A 20,161-nucleotide genomic window follows, 5' to 3' on the forward strand; every position below is an offset into this window, starting at 1 on the left:
TCCCCTTGGCACCAGGCCCCTCTTAAGTGTGTTGGTGATCAGCCTCACTGAAGCTCTGAGGGCCGGGCTGGGATGATGAGGCTGGGATGGCAGAGCAGGACAGTCGGCTTTGTGCTCACCCAAGCTTCAGGAGGGGTGCAGGGAGGTGATGTGTGAGCTGCAGCACTGTTGCCCTCACTTCTGCTGGGCTCCCATGCTGGTGAGCACAGCTGGAGCCCAGGAGGATGGCTGGTGCTGCACTGCCTGAAGCCACACCGTCCCCTGTGCACGCTGGGCTCTCTGCTACCCCTGTAGCAGGCTCTGTGTGTCAGCATGTGCTGCAAGCAGGAACTGTAAATCATGTTCCCAAAGGCTGTGTCCAAGTAGCAGACAGCTTGTGAAAGGCTGATGTTGAAGATCAGGCGGGACCCCAACACTGTCAGCAGGAGAGGAGTGAGCACAGGGGGCAGTAACAGTGCCAGCACTGCAGAGAGCCCCCAGGGCAGGGGCAGCAGCTGAGCTGCACCAGGGGCGTGAGAGGCCAGCTCAGGGCAGCCACCAGGTCCTGCTGTGCTGCTGCAGGAAGGTCTGGCTGCAGAGGCATCTTGGCAGCAGAGTGCAGGGAATGGTGCTCAGGTCTGCACTGCCTCAGGACAGAGCTCCAGCTCTCCATGGTTCGTGTGCAGCATATTGCAAGGCTGGTGCGTGGCCTCCAGCAGGTACAGATGTACAGGAATTGCCTGCACCAGAGGAGCTGCTGCTGCCTAGATTCTCTTCATGTATGGAGAACAAGTTCTGAGGCATCCCAAGCTCTTCTTCTGCTTCCAGTTAGCTGTGCAAATCCTTCCCTCAGTCAGAGAGTGACCCCTTGAACTATAGCTGGGTGCTCCTGGAGAAATGAAAGACAGCATGTGGGCACCAAAGCAAGAGGCATCCTGTTCCCAAAGGGAAGAAAGAAATTAAATTAATCTGATTTGCTTGAACAACATTTTAAAAAGCAAGGAATTCTCAACTCTGGGTATTAGACAAGGATCCCAGTTCTTTGAAAATCACTAACAATTATGGAGCTGCCTGATCAGACTGATGTGAACAAGACATATCAAAGGAGACAGTTTCTATGCGAAATTGGAGATCAGAGGGAGAAAGAAACACGGTTTCACAACATGAAAGAAGGCGATTCCTGCAAATTAAAATACTCGGAAGTTAAAAGTGAAGAGGAGTGCTGTGAACGGCGTGGGCTGCATTTCCCAGCTGTGTGCTTGGAGAGGGGAGCTGGAGCCAAGAGCCTGTTCTGCTTTCCAGGCTACCTGCCTGCCACAGCCTCGGAGCCTTCTGCAGTCTCGCCATCCTGGGGAGTGTACGGGCTCCTCCAGAGCAGCCTTGCCCTGGAGATGGCCCAGGGAAGGCTTGACACATCATCTTCCCGTGCTGCTGCTGCCTGGGCCTCAGCAGTGTGAGTGCAGAGCTGGCTTACCCTGCTTTGCCCAGGAACAGGCAGCACAAAGGACAAGATGGACACATCCTGTGAAAGCATAAACAGGCAAGGCTGGCAAGGAGCTTTCTGCTCAACCCTCTGAGGTTCAGCAGCTGGGAGATAGATACGGCTGGTCGTGGACCTGGTGTGAGAAGTTCAGCTCCAGATGCTGTAGGAAGGGCTGAGGGTGCAGGATATGGGAAGCTGCTGGGCCAGGGAGGTGAAGTTCAGGATATTCTTGTGGGAAGAGACCTGCCAGGCCCTTTTTGTGTGGGAGTGCTCTTTTTGTGACATCAAGGCTGGGTGCAGCTGTGCTCATGGCTTTGTTGTGGTTGGTATTGATAGTGACATTTGCTGTCTCTGAGCTGGACAGAGCATCTCCCCTAGAGCTGTGGGGTATTGTCATGAGGCTGAATGGGGAGTGTGCCTTGCTGCCTTCCTGAGTGGGTAGAGGTGATCCCAGCTTGGTGTTGGCCAAGCAGGAGAACGAAGGCTGGAGAACTTAGGTTGGCTATTAGTGTATCAAGATCAAAGCCTGGGGACCTGCTGGTGGCCATGCCTGCTCTCAGCACCACTTGGATTCAGCTGTGCTCTGCTGGGGAAGGGGCTGGGGCCACTCCAAGGACAGGGCTGCTCTCCAGCTTGGAGCTATAGTGAGCTGCTAATTCCCTGTCTCTGCTGCTCTGAAGCCTTTGCTCTGCATCCCAGCCTGAAAAGTTAAGGGTGATCCCTTCTTCCTTCTCTCATGGTCTTGGCTTCCCAGACCTCACTGGGGTTTGTGCTTGGGTGGTTTTTGTTCTCACTCAAGGCAGCTCTCAGCTGCACTCTCCATTCCCTGCCAAAAGCAGAGTCCCAGCTCCCAGAGGTGGGTGCCTTCCTGGGGCATGAAGAGGAATAAACCAAATACAGTCAGATCCGCTCTGTGACAGCAGGAGCAGATCAAAGGACATTATTTGCATAATGAAGGAGTACTAATTGGGAGGGAAAGTCATTTGATTTCCTAGTGTCTAAGAGGGAATAACAAATGAGAGAAGTGCAGAAACTCTCAGAGTAACTGGGAGTGCTTTGCAGCACAGCTGCCCCTTGCTCTGCGCTGGGGCCAGGGCAGTGTGTTTGTACGTGCTGCCTGAGACTCTGAGACTGAGGGTGGACTGAAGGCCTCTTTGTTCCAGGATCTTGCCTTGGCAGTGGCCAAAGTGCATTCTTAGGAAGGAGGAACAGCACACACAGGACATGTGATGCTCCTTTTAATATTCTCCCAGCCAGCATCTGTTTTCAGCTTGGAAATTTCTTTGGCTGTGGGTGGTTTCTGGGGGTTTAGTCAGCTTTGGTATCTGTCTTCCATGAACTCATCCAGACTCACTGTAAACCTCTGCAAAGGGAAAAGGAAAGGGATTGCTGTTATCTGATGGATCAAAAGTGGCAGATGCAGGATGGTCAGGAGGATAGGGGATTTGTAAAGGGCAGAGGTGGTACCTGGAGCTTGCCCCAGCCTATGAGCCAGGCTGGAGAAGTCATTGTTTTCTACACAGGGATATCCTACACTTGGAAGAAGCACATCCAAAGGGGAAGCTGACCCAATAGCTTTATCTGGCCTGCCTTGCACAGCAGAACCAGCTGCAAAACCAGCAATTGGCTTTTCTGGAGAAAACTGATCTGGCCTGGGGCATCAGGAGCAGTAGTGCAGCTGCTGTGGGAGGTTTGCAGCCTGGCAGGGAGGGCAGATGGGTCTGTAGAGGGATGGAGAGGTCCCTGCTCAGCCCCCAGGGGAGCTGGGCTGGAGGCCATGCCCTGGAGTCATCCAGGCTGAGGAAGGCAGGGGCTTTTGGGGAGTATTTTCACTGACTCCCCTGTGCCCACAGCACGCATACCAAGGAGCAGTGTGTGTGCAGGATGGGGGCTGAGCTGCAAATCCTGTTTACAGCTTCACTGCTGTCCTGTCACCTCAGGGAGAGGCTGCTGGTCAAGAGCTCGCAGGCTGCTCTGTGCTGGCACCCCAGGCTCAGCCTCTGTGGATACCCCTGGGTGGATCTCTCCAAAATATCAGAGTTGAGCAGAATCCAGCACCAAAGGGAGAGACCTGCAGCTGCAGAAGAATGTAGGATGAGACCCAGCCAACTGCCTTAGAACTGCAGGAGCTTCACCTTGTTACAGGAGGTGCTAAAATTAGCTGTATTTTGGGTTCCTTTCCTGACCTCCCTGGGGTCTGCTTAACAGCTGTCTGCTGCACTGAGGCGTGAGCCCAAATCCAGCACACGGTGCCTCCTGTTAGACAACTCTGTTGGTTGCACAGGGTGGGTGTTGCAGCCCAGAGCTCACCTGTGGGGTCCTTGGGGAGCAGGCACAGCGTGGAGTGAGGAGCATGCCAGGAAAGGCATGGAAATTATTCCATCAGAGCATCACTCCTCCCTTGGTGCATTTCACTCTCATTTCTCTGTGTACCACCATGTCCAGATTAGAGGCGATTTGGCTCTACAGACAGAAACTTGGGGTCAAGCCCTGACTCCAGCACAAAGCTGGCTGAATGCAGAAGTGATTATTGTGAAGAGAAATTGTTTAATCTCTGTGCTGGGAGCAGAGAAAAACACTTTGTTTATCATGCAGTCAGAACACTTGCAGGCAATCGGATTTTCCCCCACTTGCTAGAAAGTACTAAAGTCACTTGTGTGTATCTGGAAGCTGCTGGGACAGCAAGTGGCTGGGAGCTGGGGCTTGCCCTGTCTGTCTTTGGTGAGGTGAGTCCCCCCACTTCTGCACTGTGCTCTAGGTCACGGGACAGGCTCCAAACACTGCCCTGCCCAAGTGAGGACCTCATCCAGGCTGCCTTTGGCAGCCCCTCAGGGAACCTGAGCCTCTCCATGGGATGCTTTGGTTTGCTCCCCATGGCACCACGTTTACCTGCTCCATGCCAGGGGCTGGGGTGCTTTGTGCAGTGCCTTTCTCTGGCCAGACACCCCAAAAGAAGTTTCACAGGAGCACATTGGAGCAATTGCACCCTGCCAGGTTACTGCCTTGGGGCTTGTCCTGCAGGGTGAGAGGGCTGTGCAGTGAATCTCCTCTGGGCCTGGCTTTCTACCAAGTCAGGATGTTCACAAGATTGCAAGAAACTCACTTCTGCTCCAGTAATTTTTAAGCTACTCTAGTTCATTTTTTCCCTGATGTCCTGCCTGAATGTGTCTGGGGTGCATCAGCCACTGCAGGTGTTTGGGGCCAGACAAAAGCTGTAAATTGCATTGTTTATAAAATCCCACCTGCCTCCTGCCCCATGGCACCCAGGCACCTGGGGTGAGAGTGCTGCACACTGGCATCAGGCCAGGGAATGTGGCTTTGAATGACACAGCACTCCTTGCAGGGTCCCTGATGTTCTGCAGGGCTGAAGTGCCCGAGTGCTGTCCTGGAGCTGGCCAGATCCACACAGACAGGGCTCTCAGCATGGTCAGAAAGTATCCCTGGTCTCTGCCTGAGATGAAGGTGCTACCTGAGTCCCAGAGCTCGTCTGGAGAGCATCTGGAGGCTCCTGGTTTCACTGCAGAAGAGTATTGCTGCCATGAGGAGGGACAGTCAAGTTTAGCAAGTGCTGCTCATTTGCTTCTTTGCCTGCCCAGAGCCTGGCTGTACTTCTGTCCCTGGGGAAGTGACAGGTCCCAGCCACTTGCTTGTGCATTCAGTGCAGGGCCCCTCTGCTCGTGGGTGTGTTTGGAGTTTGCCTGTCAACATTTCTTTCAGCTGAACGTGTTTGGAGTGAGTGGCATAGCAAGTGGTCTGGAGCTCTCAGCCTTCATGCAGGGTCGCTGGGACTGGCCCCAGAGCTCTGGGTCCTGTGGGAAGGCAGATGCCAGGACAGGCCTGCATTGCTATTCCAAAGGTGCCCTGCAGAGCCCCATCCATCCCCTCCAGGGCACTGGGCAGAGCTGCTGTGCCCTGCCAGCCCTGGGGACACTCAGCGTGGCAGGGCTGAGTGGGGCTGAGCTCTGCCCTCACGGGAAGGGACCCTGCAGAGACACAGCTCCTGCATCCCACAGCTCCTGGGGCATGGCGGGCACCTCTGGGTGTGGGCAGCCCCTCCCTGCCCCGCTGACCCTGCTCACAGCAGAGGAGGGATGCTGCTGGCAGAGCTCAGGGCTGGCTGCTGGCCCTGGCAGGTCTCCAGGATGGCTCAGGGTGTGGAATGGGGACAGCCCCAGCAGGGCCCATGGGGACAGAGGATGGCTGGGAGCCACAGTCAGCTAGGCTGAGGGAAGTATTGCTCTGGAAGTGAGGGTCTTGCTCCCCCTTCCTTCTGGAGGAAATCAGGGTTTGTTTGATCTGCTGTGCCAGATCTCACCTTTGCAGAGGGAGAATAAGAGATCGATTCTGACCTGTTAATTTTTATGTAAAATTGTTGGTTTCCTCTGATCTGTGGAGTGAGTTTGTCGGGGGAGGAACCAAGGTCTTATCTCATTTTACACATCTAATTATCTCTGTGGATTTGGGCTCAGGCTTCTTGGTTATGGGAGGCGGGTGATACAGTACATGATGGATGTTTAGATTTTATTTAGTGTATCTTTTATGGCTAAGGCATGTGCCAGAAAACTAAATAAAAGCTGTACATTCTGTACTTGCTGTGGGCAGTGCTGTGCTTGGAGAGCAGGGACTAATATTGGAGCAGGGAAAGCTTGTCTCTTCAGGAAGGAGGGGACCAGGTTAAGCTGAAATTGAGTACCATTGCTCTTCACATGGAAAGAGAGAAGGGTGGGAAAGGGATAAGTGGAGGTTAGGGGAGGATGCTGGAAAGTTAAACTAGTAAATTCCTGATGCCCTTTAGGTGACCTTGAGCGGGCACCTTTGCAGACAAGAAGTCAAGGCACAAAGTGGGGTCAGTGTTCCCTACTTGGCTGATGTTGCTCTTTTGTTAATGAGATGCTGTGAGGGCAGGTGTGGAAGGGCAGAGCCTTCATCACCTCTGGCATTGCTGGCTGCAGCCCAAGGGCACTGTGGCCCATCTCTGCCTCTGAGTGAAGGTATCTTGCTGCTTGGTTTCCCTTGCCCTAGAGCAGAAAACTCTGGTCCCAAACATGGGGCTCACCCCTGGGACCTGGAGATGGATCTCCTGCCCTGTTGCTCCAGTTCTTGGGAGTGCCCAGCAGCTGTGGGCCAGGAAGCCTGAGAGCAGCAGCCTACCTCACCTGTGCAAGCACAAACCGTGCTCTGGGTGGGCACAGATCCTGCTTCCTCTTCAGACTCTGCAGTTTGGCAGCATCCAGGTAAATACTGGAACACAGGGAGTACAGCTGTGTCTGATAGGGATGGATTAGGAGGTGAGTTATGTAATTGAATGAATGCATCGTGGGGGAAGCAGCATGAGATGCAGAGTCTGGTGCAAATGTTTAGTGGCCAGCCTGCCTCTCATGATCCCTGGTTTGGGATGACTGCACGAACAGGGCTGGAACGGGAGGCTGTGGTGTGCTCCTTGGGGCACCTGCTCTGTCTGCAAATGTGCAGTCCTGACACAGGGTGTACAGGACAAAGGCAGGGAAATAAACTGATGGGCTTGGGTTCCTGTAGGTGAGTTTTGAATCTCCTAACCCTCGGCAGGAACAAGTGGTTCTTGGAGCGTGGGATGTTTGTGCAAAGTCAGCAGGCCCTGCCTGTGCTGCAGGTGCAGGAGTGGGTGCTGCTGTGGACACTGGGCTCTCAGCTGATCGCTGCCAGGCTCTGCAGAGGGAACCCTCTCTTGTTCCCAGGGGCAGGTACTGCTTTCTGTGATTCTCAGACTTTGGCACCTCCAGCATCCCTAGCAGGCTTCTCTACTGCAGCTGGGAGAAAGATGCTTGGCGACCCTGGTGTCATTTCCCTTCTCTGGTCCCTTTTTTTTTTTTTGCTTTCTGATCAGAAACTTCCAAAGGGAACATGCCAGGCTGCCCGAGGGAATGTGCAGTGCTGGTGTGGGAGTGATCTGCCTTGGCTCATACCTGCTTGAAGGAGTTGTGTTATGGCAGGCAGAGGAGGAGGAAATGCAGCAATAGTATTTCTTAAACAGTTGTTTGCGAGGCAGAGAGCCAGTGTTGCCGTGGTGTAAAATCTGGACGTGCCTGGCAGGGATGCACCATAACTTCACTGGAGACAGCAAAGCATAAATAAGTTGACTCAAACTAGCTTGTTGCTGAAGACCGATGAGGGGGATTCTCCTGTTATCAGCAGAGCTGCAGCTCTGAGAAGGCTGCCAGGGAGAATGAAAAGCAACCATGGTAACTGCTCGTTTCCCTCAGTGAACACCCTTTCCAGGAGATCAGAGTGAACTGGACTGGGGGGAGCATGTGCATCCCAGCTGCTCACAGCAGCACTGCTGTCTGTGCTGCCTCATCTCCTGCCTGAGTCCAGGCAGGGCTGGTGCAGGAAATCCCTGGTTTGCCTGCAGGCTCTGGGCTTGTGGTCTCCTGACAAAGGAGGAGGAAGGCACCAGGGACTGAATTCCTCATCCTCCTCTGGATGGTTTCAGCTCCATATCTGCCTCCTGTGACATAAGAACAGAGGCTGCTTCTGACTGACTGGTGCCAGTGTTTGACCTCTGGACAGGGATGCACTGAGTCTGGTGCTGGAGATGAAACAGGGTAGCCTGTCCTCACAGTGCTTTGGTCACACCACCTCCTTTCTCAAGGTGTCTGTAGGTAGGGGTAGGCTTCCCTTCCTTTCTCCCTTCTGTTATCTCTAGATCTCAGCCCCTTTGCTCCTGCCCCCACCCTCATGTCCTGGGTCCTGCTTTTGTTAAATTGAACATGATGTCAAATTAAAGCCATCACAGGGACAGTTGGAGTGAAGTACCCAGTTTAATGAGGCAGCCTTGAAAATCAATAACTTAATTGCAGACATTTGATGGACTTTTATCCAATTTATAGTCCTCCTGCCCTGCTACGTGTAGAGCATGAGGACCTGGTGCTGTCTGGCTCTGGGCAAGGGAAAGCCTTTCCTCTCCTCGGGCTGCTGTCCCTGTGCAGGTCTGCCTGCTGCAGTGGTGCTGCAGTGTGGATCAGCTGGCTGCTCCCTCTGTGGTCTGGAGGTGACCATGTCACTGTGCTGACAGGAAGGGCAGGTGTGAGTATGACATCCCCAGCTCCTTCCCAGATGGTCCAGTAGAAGGCTACTGGGAGAAAAGCTCCCAGCTGTTCAGACCAATGATCTCCTGGAGAGCAGGTCCTGCTCCAGGATGGCCCAGGATCCTGTCCCTGCTGCCACTCTGCAGCACACCAGAGGCATTTGCAGCAGTGTCTGGAGTCCTGGCTTTCAGGCATTTGGCAGGGAGGTGATGCTGCATTTGCACCCAGCTGTTCTCTTTTCCCTCATCATTTGCAAGCAATCAGTTTTGGGCCCTGCTCTGAGGTCTGTGCTGCTCTTCTAAACTCCTGCCTTTGTTTTCCTCCTTGTCCCTGCTGCAGGCACCTCTGTGATGCAGGTGATGGCCTCTGATGCTGACGACCCCACCTATGGGAGCAGTGCCCGGGTAGTCTACAGTGTGCTGGAGGGGGAGCAGCACTTCACTGTGGACAGCAAAACAGGTGAGCAGTGCCCATCTGGGCTGGGCCAGGAGACCCCACAGTGGCTGTGGGTCCTGGGCATGACTGTGAGCCAGCAGATCTGTGCTGGCCACTGGTGCTGGATACTCCTGGCAGGGGTGGTGGAGAGGAAGCTCAGCAGCCCTGCTCAGGCTGCTGCCCAGCTCCACGCCCTACCTGCAGCAGGCAGGATCTGCAGCTGCCTGCCCAGAGTGCCTGGTCTGCACCTGCACTGGCCAGAGATCCTCTCTGCCTGGAGCAGGAATGCCCCCGCAGGCGCATAAAACTTCTGTGTAAAAGGTTTAAATACTACCAAAGGGGCCTTACCAAAGGCTGCATCATTATCACCAGGGCTTTGATTAAAGGTAACACTTTAAATTAAGGATAGGTTTATAAATGTTCTATTAATATTTAATGAAAGAACAGTAGAAGCTGCTCCATTCCTTAATAACTTATAATAGAGCCTGTTGTAAAATGCCTCTGTAATAAATCCCTGGCAGATGATGCTCTGACATACTGGTTAGAGTAGACCATAACCAGGAGATGTTGGGGTATATATTCTCCTTGCCTCCCAGGAGTTTGACTCTCATTACCCTTAATGGGAGCCTCACAAGCTTGCTAAGAAGGGAAGACACTCAAATGCTAATAAGGGATATTTAAGGCACAAAGCATGCAGTAAAGTGCCCATAGTTTAATGAAAAATTGTCAAAGGATGAGCAGACCAAGGAGCTGCAGCTTGTGCTGAAAACTGGACAGCAAAGTCCTCCCCACCCTATTGCTGAACCACAGTGGCATGAGCTGAGATCACCCCCTGGGCTGAAGTACCAAGTCTCTGTCAAGCTGATAGATATTTTCTAAGGCTGGAATTTGTTCGGAGATGCTGGTGTAAGGAGAGTGTAAAGGAGGTCTGTGTGCCTGAGCCTCTGTACCTGCAAGAAACCCTCCACCTCTGACAGTGCACGTGGGGAAGCTGGGCCCAGCCCTGGCTCTGCCACCAGCCTGGCTGCTGCTGGAGGAATGCTCAGGTTTGGGAGTTTGGGAGCTCCTACACACACCTGACAGCAGCACTGTGGCATGTGCTGGGAAATGCCTCTGTCTGGGCTGGGGCTGGTGCAGTGGGGAGAGGGCACAAGCAGCAGGTTGGGGCTGTACCCACCCACAGCTCAGGAGCTGTTGCACCTGGGCTCTCTTCTCTCCCAGATTTGCTTTGTTTTATATTGTGTGTGTAGGAACAATAGGCTAAACACTGAAAATTCAGGTGCACGTGAGATCCTGTTAATCTGAGACAGCTTTGTGTGAGTGGAAGTCTGGCTGCCGGAATGGAGAGGGACCACTGGGAGCAAACTGCACAAGCCAGGACGTGCAGAGGCTCAGCTTCCTGCCACATTAATGCTCCGTATTAAGGCATAAACTAAAATGTGCCCTGTGAGACTGTGGTGAGAATTAATGTCACTCTGGGAATCCAAGCTTCTTGATTCCTTGACTTTTTGTGTCTTAATTCTCAAGCTGGCTGTTTCATACACTGGGGGGTTGATTTACTGTTTTACTTGCTTTTGTTTCACAAAGGCAAAATTGCTGACAGTCTGCAGAAGACTCCAGCCCCTCTTGAGCACATCTGTTTGCAGGATAGCTGGCTGCTAACACAGGTGTTGGGGCTGACTCTGGGGGGTCTCTGAGCTGCAAATGGTCTGTGGCAGCTGCCTCACCAGCACTGCAGGAGCTGCAGGGCTGCAGCTCTGCCCATCAGCCACTCAAGTTGTGGCTGCAGCCTGTCCTGTGCCCCTCTGTCAGCGCTGGTCCATGTGGGTGCAGCTGTGCTGCAGGGGCACAAGGTGTCATCATAGCCACCCAAGCACACCCCAACCTGCTGCACTCTTATTCTGTTAGAATAAGACTTTATGCTGCACAAGAGAATCCAAGTCTGATTGCCTGAGGTGGCCCAGCTTCTGCCCTGAGCATAAGATTTAATTATCCATAGCAGCAGCGTCGCTCTCAGAGCCACCATTGTTATTAATGGCCATAAAAAGAACCATAAAAACTTGGCATGTTACATTTCTTATAATATATGATAATGAAGAACGATTTGATTTCCATTTTTGGTTTTGACCTCCTTCTCTGCCGTTTCTTGTAGGTCCATGCATGCATGTGCTGCCTTGCACACCACCTCAGCCCCTGACTCCTTCCAGCACAGGTTCTTTCTTCCCGCTTTGTCTTGTGCTCTTTTCACACCCTCCTTCATAGCACAGGTGTGGCATGTACAAAAGTGGTTTCCGTGCTTGAGTACAGAACATGGACCACGTGTAGCTGACTTTGTCTCCTGTTCTTGGATGTTTCCAGCTGTAGTGTTCATCTGGGATTTTGTATTCAATGGACCTTTCACAGGCAAACCCAAACTGTCTGGCTGCTGTGCTGTGCCAAGTCCTGCCACTCAGTAAGCCCTGAATGCCTGTAGCATCTCAGAGGGAGACAAGCATTTTTGGAGGGAGACAAGCATCTAAATGGCTCCACTGGAATAGTGGGAGCAGCAGGATGGCATTTATGCTGTAGGAAGATTCCAGAATTGAATGATGGCGAAGAGAAAGCTTGTGCTTGTGCTGATGCACATGAGCTTTTCTTTCTTTCATATACAGCAGCCACTCTCATGCTTTGAGATTAGTTTCACAGACTGAAACTTATGTTGTGTACACCAAATCAGGTACAAGAACTTCACCTGTGTGTGCTGGAGGTCAAGGCTGGTTTTTCTTCTGTGAGTGGGGAGCTTTATATGCATAAGCTTTTGAGGCAAGGTTTTCTTGCCAAGTGTAAGAATAATCCCCGTGGCTTGTTGCAAGAGCCTGCAGGCATTAAGCTTTGTAAGCTTTGTGCTGCCTTCTTCGCTCAGACAGGGTACAGGCAATCTTTGCTCCTTGCAGCAGGTGAGCAGCAGTGCCCGTGCTGTGGCTGCCCTGATCTGCTGAGGAGGCTGTGCTCTCACAGCAACCAGCACACAGCTCTGCCCTGCTGCTTCCAGTTGAAAACAGCCTCTTCTGCTGCTGTGCTGGGTGTTGGCTCTGGGTGAGAGCACTAATCTGACAGCAGAATCCCCCTCGCTGCTGCTGGGCCACGAGCCCAGCTCTCCCAAAGTTACACAAGGTGGGAGGTTGAGTGGCAGCTCCTGTTCCAGCTCCAGGAATCTCATCCTCACCAAGATCTTTCAAGCTTGTGCATTTCCAGTACAGAGATGAGCACCTGAGTGTGAGCACTCTCAGCACATTTATGTGAGAGGAGAAGTCTCTGCATTTAAATCCACGGACTGTGTTTTCATGCTGCTTTATATCACCCTGCATTGTCTGTACCACTGCAGATTATTCACCTTTATAGGGGAAAATCTCTCTTTTGGCAGGCAGCTGTGCCTGCCTGCTCGTGTCTGTTCCCGTGTCCTTTGCAGTGCCCTTTCTTATCCCTGGGCAGGGTGGCTGGAGACTCAACTGCTGCCTGTGATCCCTTGCACACAGCCTTCCTTGGGAGGGAACCTGAAACTGCTCAACACTCCACAACCTGATGCCTCTGTTTCCAGCAGTTTTGTTCGTCCCTTTGTAGGGATATTGAGTGCTATAGAGCAAACACAGCATGTAACACCATAGGTTTCATTATGTTTGTTTCCTTAAAAGCCAGCTTGTCAGTTTTGGGGCTGTGCATGGGAGCCTGGCTTTTTACCGTAAGGACGAGGTTGTTCTTCAAATCTGTCACTCTGCTGAATGCAGGGAAAAGGCAGAACTCAGAAGGTATTTGAAATGCAGTCTGGCATTTGTGATCACTTAAACCAGCTCCTGAGTTCTAGAGTCTGTGTCCTGATTTAAAGACTGAGCCATAAGGGCTTGGAGTTTTTTATGCCAGGGAGAATGGAGATACTGGCCTGCTGGGATGGAGCTGATGGTTATTTGTGTGCAGTCCTTAGTTGTTTCATCCCTACCTGCCAGCCTTGCTGTGTTTGGAGACAGACCTGCCCTGGTCCTGGGGCAGTAAGGCTGGACTGGGAGAGGAGCTGTGTTTGGGAGCCTGCTGCACATTGAGCTGGGCTGATGAGCTGTTGATCTGTGTGATGTGGTGGTGGGAGGCAGAACAAGTTTCTCTGCTGCTCTAGCCAGTTTGTTAAAAATGCTTCTTGGTGCCTGGAAACACAGATGTACCAGTACGTGTGTGTTCCTCTGTGCCCAGAGGTTGTGCAGGTCTGTGCCCCATCCCTGTCCCTTATCCACCAGAGCTGTGCACAGGCACAAGGGAGTCTAAGTGTAAGGCACAAGAGTCTGCAAAGAAGCCACATCTATTTAAGGGGATTCCTCTTGTCAGCAAGATTGAACATTAACAGCCCTTTTCTGAGACTGGTGCAGGAATTTCAGCTGATTTGGGACCAAATTGTATGTTTGGTCATCTTGAGGAAATTCGAGTGTATTACTAATGTGCTGAGGGAATTAATGTTAAGTGATGAGGGACTTAGCTGCTAAAAGAAGAGACAAAGGAAGGGTGAGTGTGCTGGCTTTGCACTGGCATGGGCAAGGCTGATTGCAGCCTGGAACAAGCTCTTGTTAAGTGCTTCATGAACCTTCTGACCCTCTGTGCCTCATACTTCACTCAGAGCACCTTTACCTTCTGCCTCTCAAATTGTGCTGAGCTGAAGGACAGGATGGGGGCCTGAAGGGTGACTGAAGTGCTGGTTCTTGGAGCCAAGACCTCTTCTGCAAGGGCTGACCTCCTCCAGGATGTGTGCTTCCAGCAGGACTCATGTCTTGGCAGATATATTGGTATTTCTGTGTCCCTGCAGGCAGGTGAGGGCACAGGTGAGGAATCTGCAGTCAGTTTGGCAGGTGCCTTGCCATTCCTGGCCTGAAGCAGAGATGGGTTTGATCTAACTGACCAGACTGCTGGCAGAAATTAATCTGTTTTATCCAGCTAAATAGGAGAGGGATGGAGGAGACAGACCCAGATTCTTCTCAGGCATGCACAGTAAAAAGACCCAAATGGCAGGAAGATAAGGCTTGTCACCATGATGGTGGCACTTCCATCCCTGGAGATACTAAAAACTTGAATCTTTATGGCCCAGGGTAATCTCATCTGCATTTGAAGACTGCCTGCTTTGAGCTGTAGATGGATCAGGAACCTCCTTAGGATTGGTCCCTGTTTGTTAGTCCATGACTTTCTGGCTTATTGCTCCTCCTGCCCTCAGCTGGAAGGTGCCTTGTCCAGGCAGTCTCTGAGGATGTGGACATCTGACCTAGAAGTACCTGAGAGCAGAGCAAAGCCCATAATGATGGGATTCCTGGAAGGCAGTTACCTGCTGAGTGCTTTGTCCTGCTTTGTTTTTATCACCCAAAGAGAGTCTGCTGTTGGAGCAGATTCAGTGGTATTTATGTGATGCTCTAAGTGTCCCCTTGCCTGGTAATTATACTGATTAATCTGGATCATGCTGGAAAGCCACATGTGCCTTGTACCAGAGGGTATGCCACCATGTGTCCACATTATTCAGCTATAACAGATACTGACAAGAATGGGGGAGACAAGTCTGAGCTCGAGGTTGTTCTTGCTTTGTTAGCAGTGTCTGGGAAAGACAAAGTTTGTCAGTTTTTCCAGCTGGAAAGAAGGTGAATCTTGGGAGATGGTAGCAATGTCTTTTCTGTGCTCTCTGTACAGCCTTGAGGAAGAACTGTCTCTATCCCTTGCAGCTTCTTTGCAGAGTCCCTGGGAGTCAGGTTTTGGGAGCAGAGACTATCTTGGCTCTGGAAGATGGGACCATGTGGCTTTGCTGCTGGTGGGTGCCCTTAGTGCCACGTGAGAGCCTGATTTGCCACGGCCATTAGCGAATGGTGAGTGGTACCTCGGCCTAGAAGACAAAGCCAGCCTGACTCTTGGGCTGGTGGCCTGGTGTGGCCCGTGCAATTTGGGAATAGCATCCCAGTGACAATCCTGATGGGCTCCTGGAGGTCTGGCAGTTTGTCTGCAGCAGATTCCCACCTTTCCAGGATGGACTGGACACACAACACCATGAGAGGGAGTTTCTGATCAGTCTCCACCCTGCCACAGGCAGAGATTTTGTCTGTCTTGTGCTGCTGGAAGAACAGGAGCTGGCTGGGGACATTTGCCCTACTCTGCATGTGCCAAACAGCCTGGACTTGCTCCCCGTTGGGACAAGTGACCTTGGAGGTGTTCTGGGAAGTGCCTGAGCACTTTCCTCCCATCTTGCATGGCGTATTATGAGCTATATCATTACAAGCAGCTCAGTTAAGTCATTACAGCCTTGGTGAATGCATGAGCTTTTTCCCTCTCATCCCAATTCATCACTATTGTGCTGACATGAATCATTTTCATTATAAAATGCTTCAGACCCCGTTAATTAACAGAATTGCTTAAATTTCAATGCGATAGTGCTTGCCCAGAAATAACGGTTTTGTATTCACAGTGGGGTGGCAGGAGAGGCCCGTCAGCACGAGCAGCTGGGGCTGGCCCCTGAGCCCTGGCTGTTTGTGCTGCCCAGGTGGGAGGGTGCCATCCTTGCTGGCATGGGTGCCCACAGGCACGTCCTTGCCTCCCCTTCCTGCGTCTGCTCTGCCTCTCTGTGCGAGGTGGAGTGGGACTCCTTGCTCAGTGGCTTCCTCTGAGCAGAGCCAGGATGAATGAGGGGGTCAGAGCAGACCCTGGGCCCCATCACAGGATAATCACCTGCTCCCTTATCCGTGGGGCTGAAGGCAGGAGAGTCCAGGTGATTACAGAACCTGAAGTGACAGAGGGACGAGGGAGGCTGGGTGATAATTGTGCCTGTCCATGAGAGCTGGAGAATGGCAATGACCTGAAATGCTGGTTATGTCTTTATAATAAATCCTAACAATGCTAATCATTAGAATAATTGCTCGTTTCAGAAAGGAAGGAGTGATAAATATCTCCTGAACAGTTTTGCCAGCTCCTGCTGCACCTGTAATGTCATGCAAAGGGCGAGGGGGAGGAATTTCATCCTCCCAGCTCAGTGGCATTTCTGGCTGCCTTTGGGCCACAGCACCAGTGACTCCATGGTGTGAGCCCTTGTCTAGAGGTCACACCAGGCACTTGAATGGGGAAACTGGAAACCTGCTGGCTGTGGAGTAAAGATCCCTGGTAGCCTTGGGGTCTATCCCTGTAGCCATATCTTGGCTCTTTGCAGCCTGCTGGAACTCAGCTCCCCCTCTGCTGTGCTCTTGGTGACTTGGACCTTTGATGCTCTAGCACTGCTCAATGTGCTGCACATCAGCAAATGGATTGCAAGGTGCTCAGACCACTGGATGATTCTCTACTGTTTGCTCAGCAAGAGAGGAGCTCCCTGTTCCCTCTGGGTCAGAGCCCTCACCGGGACCCATTCCAGCAGCCTCCTCCCGTTTGTCCCTAGCACCAGGCAGGATTACTGGTGAAACAAAGCAGAGATGAATTTGCAGTTCACAGTAGGAGGAGGCAAAGCTGATAGTTAAACAGAAAACCCTGGAAGAGAGAGGATTTAGAAAAACATAAACCAGTGTCTAAATCTGTGGGAATGTTAAAAAACTGAGCTGGAGGGGATTTTAAGCTGATTCCTGTCTGTTATGGGCTGCTGCTGGTACAGTGGGACTGGAATGTGGTGCTAATGACCTTGTATCCATCTAGGCATTCCTTCCTTCCTGACCCTGGTGCCAGGTCTGGCCAGAGTCCTTTCTTTCTTTTTTTCATCCTCAATTTTTTTTCCATTTAAATGAAATAGTCATGGGTGATTGGTAATTTCTGCCATGCACAGAGTTTTCAGACTTTTACTGCTCTTTGTTTTACATTCCTTTATATTTTAGTCTTGGTCTTTTCCCCAGTCCCAGATGAATACTGGAGACCTATAAACACTGTTTTTAAAAGAGTTACTTTTGAAAGAAGTACTACCATACTATTTTGTTAAACTCCAGTGCATTCTCTGGCACAGAGCATGTGTTTTGTCATCTCTGGTCTCCTTAACTTAGAAGGACACTTGAAAATAAGGGGTTTTGTGCAGACAGACTTTGAGAAATGTGCTGCCTGCCCATCCCCCCCCATTCTCCAAATCACACAAGTCCCCCCCAGAGGTGCCCAGGCCACGGCACCTTGTAGATGGAGCCTGGGCAGGAGCACCCCTATTCTGTAAGGGGTGCTGCAGCAGCCTGGCTCCTGCTCAGCAGATAAGGATAAGTGGGCTGCTGCAGATCTGTGCCAGAGGGATTTTGTGACTCAGCCTGGGTTTTTACAGAGCAGACCTTGAGGCTGGCCCCAGCACAGCCCCTGCATTTGGATGGGGGTGAGGATGAGTCCTCTCTTCCTGTGACTCCTGTCCCCACCAACCCTATGATCTGCACAGATCTTTAACCTGCCTCCAGGTCACCCTGGAGAAAAGCACAAACCTCCTCTGTGCCAGGGTTTAACCCGGTGGGAGCTGCAGGTAGCCCACAGGAGAAGCAGCAGCTGGGACTCTTTCACGCTTCATCAGGAGACTTGCTGGGAGCCGGCTGGGCCTGTGGCCATTCCTGGGCTTCAGGAGGAATTTTGGGATGTTTCTGGCTGGCTGACAACCTCCTGGGCTTGTTCTTCTCCCCAGTGCCCTTCTCTCCCCTTAGTTGGCTTTTGCTCACGTGACCTCTTGCAAAGGGGTTCAGCAGACACTGTTTGTGGCCAGCAGTGTGTTCCTGAGGCAGAGGTGGCTGGCAGCACCAGGGCTGTGGCTGGGGAGAGTGTCCCCAGCAGTCAAGAGAGGTGACAGTCCCTTCTTCTGTGCACTGGTGAGATCCAAGTGTCACACCTGACACCAGGTATGATCCTGTGGGCATACCAGAGTGAGTCCAGGGATGGGCTCAGTATGAAGGTTGGTGAAATACTGGAGCATCTGCCCCGTGTGAAGAGGGAGATCCAGCAGATCCTGCTTAGGTCTGGATCTTGTCCAAAGTAATCTCCAGTGACCCCTTCCAGCCTCAGCCTGTCTGTGGCTCTGTGACTGCCTGTGCTCTGTGCTCAGCTGTGCTGCTTTTTCCAGGTGTGATCCGGACCGCTGTGGCAGACCTGGACCGTGAGACACAGGACCGCTATGAGGTGGTGATCCGTGCAACAGACATGGCAGGACAGCTGGGTGGCCTGTCTGGGTCTACCACAGTCACCATCGTGGTCACTGATGTCAATGACAACCCACCACGCTTCCCTCAGAGTAAGTCCTGCTGGCCGTGGGGGTGGGCACTGCAGCATGTCCTGGGTCCTGTGGGTGGTGGGATGGAACCTGCAGGCTGAGCCAGCCTGGCCATTCCAACTGCTGATGGGGTGACAATACCAAAGGTTCCTGACAATACACAGCTCCTGGCCTGGGTCTGAATGTGTCCCTGCCTGGCAGCACAGTGGGTGCCACATCCCTGCTCCAGTGCAGGTCCTGGAAGCTTGGCTTCCATCCTGGAAGAATGGCTTGCGTGGTAGGAGAGCAGGGCCAGCCCTTTCCTGAGCCCTTCCAAGCAGCTGGAAGCCAGCAAGGTCCACCATGCTGCTGTCCCCTGGGAGCTGGGGCCAGAACTTGGCTGCTGGCCTGGCCCCTCCTGGCTGCTGTGTGAGAGCTTGTCACACCCTTGCCCCCGTGCAAGGACAGTGACACTGCTCAGGGGCAGCAGCCTTGTCACAGCACAGCTATTTTCCAACTTGCTGCTAATGGCCTGTGGCTGGTGCTGGTGTCTGACCTGGGACCCTCCCCAGACAAGGTGCAGGGTGATCCTGCTGTGAGGAGTGGGCTGTGAGGGCTCTGCAGTGCACTCCGACTGTGGCCCAGCAGCTCAAGGCTGGCAGGCCAGGGAAGGGGCTGCAGCTGGAGGAGGCTCAGCTCTTGGGCTGCATCTCCTAGAAATCAGAAATTGCAAAGGAATCTTTGCAAGGAATCAGAGAGCACTGATTGCAGGGCAGTGTCCATGCAGAGAAATCAGCCCTTACTTCACACAGCACCTGGAATGTCAGTGCTTCCCAATTACCTTCCCTCAGCCCTTGTTTTTGGCTGGTGTATTTACTTCTCCTGTTGGGGCATTCTGGACTGTAGACACGTTGGGGTTTGAGCAACCCTCACAGCCCAAAGGTGCCCCAGGGAAGTGTGTGAAGGGTGGGGGCAGTTCAAAGGCAGAAGCAGTGACCTTGGTACCCATTTCTCCTCCAGAGATGTATCAGTTCAGCATCGTCGAAACGGCCCCCGTGGGCACTGCCATCGGGAGGGTGAAGGCAGAGGACTCTGACGTCGGGGAGAACACGGACATGACGTATCAAGTGAAGGATGAGGAAGGGGTGGAGATGTTCAAAGTCACCACGGACAGCAATACCCAAGAGGCTGTCATCACAGTACAGAAGGTGAGAAGTGTTGATTGAGTAGGGAGGGCACAGGTCCCTAGGAGGACCCTTTTCTTTGGGGACTGCTGCTGTTGAATCTGAGTTGAAGAAAATCCTGAGTGCTGCTCTAGCAGTAGCAGTTGCATTTTTGTGCCTGCTGATGCAGGGAGAGACCTGTTTCTGCTCTGCCTGCGTGGCAAAACACAGGGCTGTGTCTGGGAGGAAAGGGTGAAAAGGAGCAGCAGAAAGTGCCTGCTGACCCCCAGGGTGGCTTGAGGGTGGCAGTGAAGCAGTGAGCTGTGCAGAGGAGACACCATGCATAGGACTACAGAGAGGAATGCTTACAGCTGTTATTGATAGCACCTGTTAGAGGAGAAAAATGCCCACCTAATTCCTGTACCTGACCAGCAGCACTTTAACTGTATCTGCTTTTGGTGGCAAAAACAATCAAGCAAATACTTGGTGCAGGCAGGGAAGAATGATTGTTCTTCAAGGCCACTGTATGCAGCTTGCCTCGCCTGTAGAAATAAGAGCAGGGTGATTAATGATGAAAACTCACTCATGTGCAGCACACACTGTGCTGTCTTCCCAGTGAATCCTGGCTGCTCACAGCCTGGGCACCCTGTTGGGGGCCCTGAGTGGAGTGGGCTGGAGGCTTCTGCTTCCTCCTGCCCCCTTGGTGTGGGTGCTGCTGGCAGGAGGGCAAAGCAGAAGCCCCCAGGCTGCTAGAGAGGTACTGCTTGGGAGCAGGTGGCTTTAGTGGCTCTAGTGCTGCCCCAATGTCTCTGGTGAAGGAAGGGGCAGCAAAGGGACTCCTTGGGCTGGCTGTGGCTTACCCTCTTCCCTT

General features: G+C 52.5%; 1 protein-coding gene across 4 annotated transcripts in view; it reads left to right on the forward strand.

Moving 5' to 3' along the window:
• Nucleotides 1-20,161, forward strand: part of CDH22 (cadherin 22) — a 77,397-nt gene that overhangs the window by 30,765 nt on the left and 26,471 nt on the right. For 3 of the 4 annotated variants that reach the window (XM_053958525.1, XM_053958527.1, XM_053958526.1), the window contains exons 4-6: nucleotides 8,866-8,985; nucleotides 18,002-18,169; nucleotides 19,148-19,335. In XM_053958525.1, the coding sequence (XP_053814500.1) occupies nucleotides 8,866-8,985; nucleotides 18,002-18,169; nucleotides 19,148-19,335 (476 nt within the window). Of the gene's footprint in view, nucleotides 1-1,897; nucleotides 1,960-8,865; nucleotides 8,986-18,001; nucleotides 18,170-19,147; nucleotides 19,336-20,161 lie in introns of those variants that run through there. The other variant, XM_053958528.1, reaches the window with a different exon arrangement.

The sequence above is a fragment of the Vidua chalybeata genome, chromosome 17 (assembly GCF_026979565.1).
Source record: "Vidua chalybeata isolate OUT-0048 chromosome 17, bVidCha1 merged haplotype, whole genome shotgun sequence".
Classification (NCBI taxonomy): domain Eukaryota; kingdom Metazoa; phylum Chordata; class Aves; order Passeriformes; family Viduidae; genus Vidua; species Vidua chalybeata.